At 36.2% G+C, this 11,931-nt stretch overlaps 1 protein-coding gene across 1 annotated transcript; it reads left to right on the top strand.

Annotated features, from left to right (window-relative positions):
* The first annotated feature begins 419 nt into the window (after positions 1 to 419).
* Positions 420 to 6,232, top strand: LOC128552984 (uncharacterized). The gene is made up of 4 exons (XM_053534082.1): positions 420 to 609; positions 1,201 to 1,446; positions 4,330 to 4,501; positions 5,087 to 6,232. Exons 1-4 carry the CDS (start codon positions 450 to 452, stop codon positions 5,436 to 5,438), a joined length of 930 nt encoding a protein of 309 aa, XP_053390057.1. The 5' UTR covers positions 420 to 449; the 3' UTR covers positions 5,439 to 6,232.
* Positions 6,233 to 11,931: the final 5,699 nt, after the last annotated feature.

Raw genomic sequence — 11,931 nt, forward strand, 5'->3', positions numbered from 1 at the left:
TTATAGATATTCATTTGGTTCAGGTACAGTTGTTTTCTTTTTTAGATAAACCATTAAACCATGTTTACTATGAAATAAGCTGAAACTGATAATGTTCACTGCATACATAATTTGGTTGTCAAAGCAGACGACTTTTGTTTACAAGTAATACATGTTATGTCAATCATTTGTTCATCAAGTTAGTTATTCCCAATGGAATGATATGTTTAATGCTGGTAAAGTTACGAACGAAGTCATGATAACTGTTTACAAAATTAGCAACCGTATATAAGTAAACTTGGTATCAAAGATAATAATTACATTGAACAGTTGGAACAAACAAATTCAGTAGTTTGTTAAATGGTATATGGGACACTTTTTATCCAGAATTTATAATGCCTGTCGCCTGTTTTCCACAAGAAAAAATCTCATTTCTTCTGCACAGTAATGAAGTTAAGAGCAGCTACCACATGGAGCTTGAAGGTTTACAGCGGGCTGTTTCCAACCTGAAGAAAGAAGGTATCTCCATAACAGAAATAATAACTGACCGCCACCTACAGATTCAGAAATGGATCAGGGAGAATCTGCCTGAGACTCGTCACAGTTTTGATGTATGGCATATTGCTAAAGGTATGAAATGCAGCTTGTAAATCACATAATAAAGTTTGTATCTGTATGCAGAAGTTACTGGTGCTTCATTGCTATAAAATTCAGCCTAAACTTTGAAATCGAATAGTGCATAGAATATTGACTTGTCTAGGATTTGAAATGGTGACCCCTAGTTCATAGTCTTGACCGTTAAGATGCATTTTATGCTTATAGGGATTTTGTTATAAATTGTGATAATTATATGTCAGACATATTGACTTACTCCTGGCTGTGTGTGTGTGTGTGTGTGTCTGTCTGTCTGTCACAAAGCTTGTCTGCATTCTTTAAGGCAAACATTTCTCATCCAATCTTCACTTGAACAAAATACGTTTGCCAATTAGTCCTCGACCAAGTTCGATAAATAGCCAAATCAGCCCATGCACGTATGAATTATGGCCCTTAAAACTTGTTTTTGATAATCAAAGCACTCAAATGCTGATAAGGCAGTTGAAGTATTGGTACATGGTAAACTCGTATATTACTATTCAGATGATTCGGCAGTTGTTGGAGACGTGCTTTCCTCAAAAGCATCTCTAGTTGTAATTGTTATTTAGATACATTTTGCGTTCATAGGGATCAAGAAGAAATTGATTGGTATCGCAAAAGAGAAAGACTGTGGTGTTGTTTACAGTTGGGTGAAAAGCATAACAAACCATGTGTACTGGTCAGCAGCGTCTTCTAAAGAGGGTGACGAGGAATTGATTGTTGATAAGTGGAAGTCAGTAGCCAGTCACATTCAGAACATCCATCATGGACATGGGGGCAAGTTTCCATACTGCCAGCATGAAGAACTCAAAGACAGAGATTGGCTTAAACCAGGTATTTAAGTTTTGCCAAGTACATGGAACAACAAGGTGTCTTCCTACTCCACCAGCTTTATTATATAGCAATTTATAGTTGTGTTCTACGTAAATGTCAACTTCCACACATGAATGTCAGTTAAAGGAAGAGATCATATACAATTATTGAAAGTACCTATGTATTACTAATAGTACCTACGAGTTTATGCCATACTTCGGGTATAAAGTTTGTGTCGAAGAAAATCTTGATAGCCATTAGTATGCAGTTGTAGCCTGTACATTTCTAGAACTGTTAATTTTGCTTTGGGTTTAACGTCAAACCAACCAGCTGATACCAACACAATTGCATGTCACATGGAGACCTGTCTGTGTACACATACTTTTTTTGAAATATTCCCCTATAGAAAAAAGTCAGTGGAATACCAGCGGTTTCCGGTGGTTTCCAGTGGAATTCCACTGGAAGCATGAGTTTATAGTTATTCCACTGGAATTCCAGTGGTATCATCGCTGGCATTCCACTGACAGTGGAGTTCTAGTGGAGTCCACTGGAATTCCAGTGGAGTCAACTGGCATTGAGTTTCACTGGAACCAATACCACTGGATTTCAACTGACCAGTGGCATTCCTATGGAATTTCTCTGTAATGTAAAATAATAATACTTAGATTATTTTTTTCAAATGTTATCTTGAAACTTGTTCACATTATACCTATTTTTATCTCTGGGTTAGTAAAATCTCAGATATATAGCCTGTTGCCAGATTATATTTATTGAATCATCTGATACAATAAATGTTATAATATAAACATCATTATTTAGAACTAAAGCCTTCCTATGTACACTCATGCCAAATTAATGTCCTCAAAAAGACCACCAAGTTATCAATTTATAGGGGACTGCAAATTTCTTCCAATTAAAATCCAATTAAGGGTAGGATCATTTTTCAGGGTAACAATTTATAGTAGCACTGAAGATCTTAAAAGGGAAATAACTGGTGTTTACATATTTCGTCTGCAGAAGTGACATGAGTAGAAGATTTGTGAAAAATACCATATTATCATTTCATGAACATGGTTGTAGTGGAAGAAAAATTGCAGAATGATTTAAAATAGATAGTTGCACAGTAAATAAGTGTTTAAAGCATTTCAAACATGCTGAAAATTAGAAAACATGAATGTAACAAGCGGGTGGGGAAATGTAGAAGTAAAAAGGAAGACAAATGTGAGATAAGGTGCTACTAAAGGTGGTGAAAACCAATAGAAGGAAGACTTTGATATTTGTTATGTAGCATCATCTAGTGGACCACTACCAAGATTATTCAAATTATTCCCTGAGGGTCAAACATGACCCGCCCTAGGAGTCACATGGATTATGCAGACCTTTGTATATAGTGAAAATTTTTAAAATGTTCTTGTCAAAAACCACAGGGCCTAGGGCTTTCATGTCTGGTATGCAACACTATCTAGTGGTTCTTTACCAAGATTGTTCAAATTATGCCCCTGGAGTGAAAAGAGGCTCCATCCTGGGGGTTCCATTAGTTTTACATTATAGATTTATATAGGCAAAAAACTTGAAAAAAACTTCTTGTCTCAAGCCTTTGATATTTGGTATGTAGCATTGCCTGGTGGTCATCTACCAAGATTGTTCAAATTATGTCCCTGGGGTGAAAAGAGGCCCAACACCAGGTTCCCAAGTTTTGCATAGACTTGTAAAGGAAAAAAGACTTTAAAAATCTTCTTGCCTGAAACCACAAGACTTAGATCTTTGATATTTGGTACGCAATATTGCCTTATGGTCCTCTACCAAGATTGTTCAAATTATTACCCAGGCGGGGAAAGAGGCCCCACCACGGGGGTCCCAAGTTTTACGCAGACTTATATATAGGATTTTTTTTTTTTAAATCTTCATGTCTGAAAGTTCAAGGCCTTGGCCTTTGATACTTGGTATTTAGCATTGCCTAGTGATTCTCTTACAAGATTGGTCAAATTATGCACCTGGGATGAAAAGAGGCCCCAGTCTGGGGGTCATTTGTTTTATTAGTTTTATAGGAAAAAAACTTCAGAAATTTTCTGATCTTATTTCCTAGACTGTTTAATTATAATTACCTGAAGAACCCAGTTGCCTCTCTGAGTATGGGCACTTATTGGTAGAAACAATGTGATCTTCTACAAACTACACAAGACAATTTCACCACTGGATTTCAATGGTATTTTACTGGAAACCAGTGGCTTTTCCACTCGATACCAGTGGTAAAACCAGTGGCTTTCCAATGGTTTCCAGTGAAATACCGGATAATTTTACTGCTGGATTCCAGTGGTATTCCACTGGAATCCAGTGGCATTTCCACTGAATACCAGTGGTAAAACCAGTGGCTTTCCACTGGTTTCCGATGAAATACCGGACAATTTTACCGCTGGATTCCAGTGGTATTCCACTGGAATCCAGTGGCATTTCCACTGAATACCAGTGGTAAAACCAGTGGCTTTCCACTGGTTTCCGATGAAATACCGGACAATTTTACCGCCGGATTCCAGTGGTATTCCACTGGAATCCAGTGGCTTTTCCACTGGATACCAATGGTAAAACCGGTGGAAAACCACTGGTTTTCCACTGGATTCCATTGAAATACCGGACAATTTTACCGCTGGATTCCAGTGGAATTCAGCTGAAAGACCAGTGGCATTCCACTGGAAATCCAGAGAAAATTTTCTATAGGGTCAGCAACATGTAAACTGTCATGGAAAAGACTAAGATCTCTTGTCCTGTACAGTTCACAATGCTGCAAAAAGCACTAGTGTGCTTTTGACTATACTTTTTATATGAAGTTTAGTAAGAGTGAAGAACTGTTTAATGCATAGAATTATACATAACAATTTTTAATTATACATGTCTGTTCATTTTTAGGGACAAAGGCGTGTGCCAAAGTAGAAGATGTCGTTCTCAGTAAACGTTTGTGCAAAGATGTTGGTAAAATGTCCACATGCCATCAGACGTCAACACTAGAAGCATTCCATAGTGTGATTAACCACTTTGCTCCCAAAATGAATGGTTTCTCTTACAATGGGCAGTTGTGCAGGTTGGTCAGATTTTGAATTCCCAAAAAGGACTTGCCTATGTGTCACTTTTAAGTAAACACATTCATGTCTTTAAGCTGTGAACATGTAGATATTCTTTCAAAGAAATCCTAACTGATCTTTAGAATTACTTATAATGTAAAGTTCTCTTATTGGAAAGTAATCTAATACAGTAATAGCAGAATGCTGATTAACGCTGCATCCTCCAGGTTGGATAAAGTTTACTTATACTTGACCGGTACTCATTGAATTAGAGTTAAAACAAATGTATTATAATTTCCTTCCTTTCATAAGTGTCCCCCTTAGGCAATTGGTTAAAGTTGCTAACATAGAATTACTGGCCCCTCATAGATCTGAGCTTAAAACCTAGCTTGAGTGTAGAATATATCAAGAGAGTATGCCATCCATCTGCCATACCATATGTTGGTGGTTCAACCCAGTTTCCAAAACATGTAAAACAAGTCCCAGTGTGGCATATCTGGCCTTCTTGCACCATTAAGAGCTTCATAAGTCACCATGTGAGCCATGTGTTTGTGGAGACTCCAAATGCACTAAGTATTTATTTATGTATCTTTTCTTCTTTTCAGGCAACACATAGCAGCCCTGCATTTTAACGAAAATGTAAACAGAAAAAACGCATATACTCAGGACGGAACCAAGAAAATAAAAATTTCATTTCCCAAATTCAAAATGGACGATGACTATTCAGTGAAGCCAGTAAGGGAACAGATGACATTTACGTATGTTGATGCCCTGATAACCGAAACAATGAAAATCTGCACACACCAGAAGAAAATGGACCTTCAGACTCCAGTACCACCACCACTAACAGCTTTGAAAAGAAAACCTTGCAAGCAGGAGGCACTATCTCAGCTAACTTCAAGGTTTAAGAAGATAAAGAGGTGTCTGGAGGAGGACTTGAAAGTACATATGAAGTGAATAATTCAATTAGTCATTCATTTATCGGAAAAATGTGAAAGCCTGTGATTCTTGAAAAAAGAGTGTAATGTGAGTGATTAATGATAAGTATAAAGATGTTTCAGTATCAGTGTAAAGGTCAGTCATTTCAAGAATGCTTTCCAGTGAATCAGTGATTTATTAATGTCGGTGTTTGATCGTAGTGTATACCAGTAGCTTTTCCATTGATGTAAAGATCATTTATTCATACAGATCATTGTACAGGAGTTATGTTTGTATAGGAATACATTTTAAAGCTGCTTTCCATTGAATTGCAAGCAATTTTATCATTTGTCTATATGTTTTTTATGGTTTCAGACTTTGCATGTTTTGGTTTACATAGTGTAAATTATTTTTCCATATTGTGTGAAAAAGTCTGTAGCATGATACTGGCACACCTAAATGATGAATTATGTAGGCGCATGCGCCGAGGTTAATGGTGTTATTTTCATAATTGAAATGCTATTTTTATTATTGCTAAGTGTCGTTGACGACAGATAGTAGTTTACTATTGAAATCTTTAAAAGAATGCCAATTTTAAGAATTATCAATATTTCACTATTTAAACCAAAATTTTTTGACTGTGTACATGTAGAATTATTTTTTTCTATAATGAAATTTGACTAGACAGTGGAAAGCAGCTTTAAATGTCATTGAAGAATTTTTTTTGAGCTTTTCTTTAAATTATTTACCTTGGAAAAATTGTATAAACGTACTTATATAAATTCCAACAGAAAGATTAGAATTGTCAAATTTTACTAGACTAATTGTTATTTCTTTTTAGCTCACCTGTCACATAGTGACAAGGTGAGCTTTTGTGATCACCCTTCGTCCGGCGTCCGTCGTCAGTCCGTCCGTGCGTCAACAATTTCGTGTCTGCATGATAGTGGTTTCATTTATGATTTTATTTTAACCAAACTTGCACACAACTTGTATCACCATGAGATCTTGGTTCCTTTCTTGAACTGGCCAGATCCCATTATGGGTTCCAGAGTTATGGCCCCTGAAAGGGCCAAAATTAGCTATTTTGACCTTGTCTGCACAATAGCAGCTTCATTTATGATTTGAATTTAATCAAACTTACACAAAACTTGTGTCACCATAAGATCTTGGTTCCTTTCTTGAACCAGCCAGATCCCATTATGGGTTCCAGAGTTATGGCCCCTGAAAGGGCCAAAATTAGCTATTTTGACCTTGTCTGCACAATAGCAGCTTCATTTATGATTTGATTTTAACCAAACTTGCACACAACTTGTATCACCATAAGATCTTGATTCCTTTCTTGAACTGGCAAGATTCCTTCATGGGTTCCAGAGTTATGGCCCCTGAAAGGGCCAGAATTAGCTATTTTGACCTTGTCTGCACAATAGCAGCTTCATTTATGATTTGAATTTAATCAAACTTGCACAAAACTTGTGTCACCATAAGATCTCGGTTCCTTTCTTGAACCGGCCAGATCCCTTAATGGGTTCCAGAGTTATGGCCCCTGAAAGGGCCAAAATTAGCTATTTTGACCTTGTCTGCACAATAGCAGCTTCATTTATGATTTGATTTTAACCAAACTTGCACACAACTTGTATCACCACAAGATCTTGCTTACTTTCTTGAACTGGCCAGATTCCATCATGGGTTCCAGAGTTATGGCCCCTTAAAGGTCCAAAATTGGCTGTTTTGGCTTTTGCAGCCATACAGAGACTTCATTTATGGTTTTATTTGATACAAACGCCCAAAATGTCTTCAACAACAATAAATCTTGGATTCCATGACAAATCAGATCCAATCGTAGGTTCCAGAGTTATTTTATATCTGATTACCTCCCCTGATTGTAATCAAAATGGATTTATATCAGTAAGTACTTATAGGACGTATTTGAAATTTCATTATTGTTATTAGTTGGAGTGAGACAATCAGAGTAGATAACTATGGACTGATTTTATGTCAAATTACCTCCCTTTATTTCAAATTAAAATGGGTATATCTCCGTAACTAATGAAGATACTGATCTGAAATTTCATTTATGTCAACAGATTTATTTGGCAGATCTTTCTTTTGTTCACTTACAATATATATTTTTTTTAATTACTTCCCTTTTTCATTACTATAAATAGCTTATTTTTAGTAACTTTTTTATTATTGGCCGTAGGGAAAAACCGACACCACTTTTCAGTGGTACAACATGGATGGTACCTCCAATTTTTAGGTGTATTTTGACACATCTATACCTTGTAAGAATTTTTTTTTTCTTTTTGTTTAAATTCTTCCCTTTGTTGTTCCTGTCCTTTGGATTTAGATATTTTTTCTGAGGACCTTCTTGTCCTCAAGTGCAATGATAACAGGTGAGCGATATAGGGCCATCATGGCCCTCTTGTGTAACTAGACTGTTTTACATTTACTGAAGGTTTGCTATCAGACTTTGTTATGTATTGCCAATTTGTCTGTTAGCATTGACAACATTTTCTTTGTCTCCAGCTGCAAAATAGAGGGGAAATGTAATGGCTCTGTTTTCAGATATCTTTTTCAAAAATGTTTATGTAACTTGACATTTACACCACATCAAAATATTATACATGAGTACAATTATAGGGCTTGTAAAGACTGTATGGCACATAAGGAATAGATCGGTGCAAAAAGTGTTTCATCTTTACACATTCGATGTTCTGTATTAGGATGTATTTAGGTGTGGCTAATTGTTATTGTTTTGAATTAACATTCATTCTTACGGTATTCATACATTATCTTGTTACATTAGTTTGGGCTTCATGCATGAAGAATAAAGGTATATTTAGAACCTGATTATTTACCAGACTTGTACACCCCAACCCCAATTAACATGTTCAATTTTAATGTTTCATTTCTACATTCATTCCCTTACTGTATCACATTTAGTGTTCTTTAGGAAGTGGTGTGACTCCATGTTGTGTTGCCAGCTAAATCATATTCTATTAAGAATGCTTTTTCAGATGTTACGAAAGATCATACTTTATAAAACAGGAAAAATACCTCAAAATCTTTAATGCTGCTGGCAGTTTGATATTTCACTGGAATGAAAATCGATGGATTTCACTTTTGAAAACTTCTGTGTATTTGTTGGGCTGAATTATGCAGATAAACACAATTGTAAAATCCATGAAATTCAGACTTCATGGTGTAGTAAGAGTTTCACAGTATATAAAACAAGATCAAAATCTGTATTTAAGCGAAGCTGAGAGTGTGGTAAATTTTATTTGCAGTGTATTCCCCATGTTTTCTTTTCTAAACATAGATTCTCAGCATTGTTCGCTATGTGTTTCAGTGTTTTATCTATGCATACCTTGAAATGCATTACTTTGTAACAGCAATAGCATTGAGGAAGGATGGACACCTTTCAAACTTCCAGAAGTGGTACCCAGAATGAAATAATGATGCCTTTAGATTTTTGCCATATGGTGTCAGTACCTCCCACTATTTTATTGCAGTAACCACTTGTTTCTAATTTATTACATAATACAATGTATATTATAACCTATGGCTGAAAAGTATGCTATTTTTAGCACATGAAACACACTTTTCTCTCTTGATAACGCTTCCAACTATCAACTTATGATAGAACTGTAAACTTATTCTACTGCCTTTATAAGCCGTTATCCTAGAAGTAGTGATCTATGCCTGTAACAGAAGCTCTTAGTGTACTAATGTTATGTGGATCTATAGCTAATAGATTATGATATTAGTTTATGTAGTTTAATAGTGTATGTTAAGTATTCTTTTCTTGTATGAAGCGGTTTTCTGTTAAAGTCTCTTCTTATAGCTGTGTGTATGTTTCTAAATTTTAGCAGCTCTGAACTAAATAATCACTGTTGCTTTCTGAGGCCTCTTGTAGAACAAGGTATTGGACATACTGAAATGCTTTTTCTGACGTCCTATATTTTTAAACAAAGAATAGCAGTATAGAAAGCAAGAAGTCTCCTATCATATGTACTTATCTCAGAAAATCAAATCTTGGAAAACCCAGACCTGTAGACTATGTGATTGTGAATTTAAATCCTTGTTGAGACATTTGTTCTTTGTGTTAATTTGGGAAAAGACTTGCCTGTAATTATATATCGACCACCTCTGATTCATGTTGGGAAGTTGGCAGTTACTTGCAGGTAACAGGATAGCACTGATAGAGAATCCAGGAATGCATGTTAGGTTACTGTAAAAGCACATATTTTAGCTGGGTCAAATTTTGGCGAATTAAAAATTTTGAGTATGTTCACGAGGTTTAATATTCACGAAATTGTAAAAATGATATCATACTTGAATTTGAATAATACTTATGGTGAATATTTATGCGGGGATTAATTTTCGCGAGATGTAGGGCCTTGTGAATATAGCGAAAATTAAACCCTCCTGAAATTTCCGCTTTTACAGTAACTGCCAACCTATACATAACTAAAGTACTGTTGTAATGTGGTGCTAAACAAAAAAAAAAAAATTGTTAGGGTGGTGTGGCGGGCTCAATTTTAGGTGACATAACATTGCTGGTATAAATCTATCAGAGACCTACATAATAAGACTATACCCAAAACAGGATAGAAATATTAAAGTAACAACTACGTTCTGTGGTTCAAAATCAAAATGGAGAAATGTTTAAACCAAAAGAAATAAGTAGGAAATGTGATATAACTTCAGTGTTAGAAAGCAAAAGGTAATTAATAAGTGTTGTCAAGATAAAAATGTTGTATCCTTCGATCATCTGTTTTGATGCTCATGAGTTTTGACGCCCATTTTTATTAGTTCACCTGAGCCAAAGGCTCATGGTGAGCTGTTGTGACCGCTCAATGTCCGTCGTGCGTCGTCCGTCCGTCAACATTTCCTAAAAAAATCTTCTTCTTGAAAACCACTGGGCAGAATTACACCAAACTTCACAGGAATGATCCTTGGGTGGCCCCCTTTCAAAATTATTCAAAGAATTGAATTCCATGCAGAACTCTGGTTGCCATGGCAACCGAAAGGAAAAACTTTAAAAATCTTCCTTGTCCAAAACCACAGGGCCTAGGGCTTTGATATCTGGTGTGTAGCATCATCTAGTGGTCCTTTACCAAGATTGTTCAAATTATCCCCCTAGGGTCAAATATGGCCCCGCCCCGTGGGTCACATGGTTTATATAGACTTATATAGGGAAAACTTTGAAAATCTTCTTGTACAAAACCACAAGGCCTAGGGCTTTGATATTTGGTATGTAGCATCATCTAGTGGTCCTCTACCAAGATTGTTCAAATTATCCCCCTAGAGTCAAATATGGCCCTGTCCCGGGGGTCACATGGTTTATATCTAGTTATATAGGGAAAACTTTGAAAATCTTCTTGTACAAAACCACAAGGCCTAGGGCTTTGATATTTGGTATGTAGCATCATCTAGTGGTCCTCTACCAAGATTGTTCAAATTATCCCCCTAGGGTCAAGTATGGCCTCGCCCCGGGGGTCACATGGTTTATATAGTGTTATATAGGGAAAACTTTGAAAATCTTCTTGTACAAAACCACAAGGCCTAGGGCTTTGATATTTGGTATGTAGCATCATCTAGTGGTCCTCTACCAAGATTGTTCAAATTATCCCCCTAGGGTCAAATATGGCCTCGCCCCGGGGGTCACATGGTTTATATAGTGTTATATAGGGAAAACTTTGAAAATCTTCTTGTACAAAACCACAAGGCCTAGGGCTTTGGTATTTGGTATGTAGCATCATCTAGTGGTCCTCTACCAAGATTTTTCAAATTATCCCCCTAGGGTCAGATATGGCCCCGCCCAGGGGGTCACAAATTTTACATAGACTTATATAGGAAAAAAAGTTTAAAAATCTTCTTGTCTGAAACCACAACTCTTAGACCTTTGATATTTGGTTTGTAGCATTGTCTTTTGGTCCTCAACCAAAATTGTTCAAATTGTACCCCTGGGGTGAAAAGAGGCCCTGCCCTGGGGGTCCCAAGTTTTATAATTATAGACTTATATAGGAAAAAGCTTTAAAAATCTTCTTGTCAGAAACCATATGACCTAGGCTTTTGATAATTGGTATGATGCATTGTCTAGTAGTCCTCTATTAAAATTGTTCAAATTATGCCCCTGGGGTTTAAAGAGGCCCCGCCCTGGGGTCACTTAGTTATTATGTGAGTTATATAGGAAAAATACTTAAAAATCATCTGATCCTATTTCCAAGACTATTTAATTATAATTACCTGATGACCCCAAGTAATATGATGTCACTTGATTGTGACCTTGACCTACTGACCTACTTTCTTGTTTTTTAAGGTACAGCCTTGAAATATTGATGACTTACACAGTTTTGCACACAAATCGTAAAACTAAATTTCATTGACCATGAATGTGACCTGCTGAATTTCTATATATTTTATCATCAGTTTGACATTTGAAACATGTAGCTCATATTACTCAGGTGAGCGATCCAGGGTCATCATGACCCTCTTGTTGTAAGATACTTTGTTTTGGCTCTTTTTG

The sequence above is a fragment of the Mercenaria mercenaria genome, unplaced genomic scaffold, assembly GCF_021730395.1.
Source record: "Mercenaria mercenaria strain notata unplaced genomic scaffold, MADL_Memer_1 contig_3350, whole genome shotgun sequence".
NCBI lineage: Eukaryota > Metazoa > Mollusca > Bivalvia > Venerida > Veneridae > Mercenaria > Mercenaria mercenaria.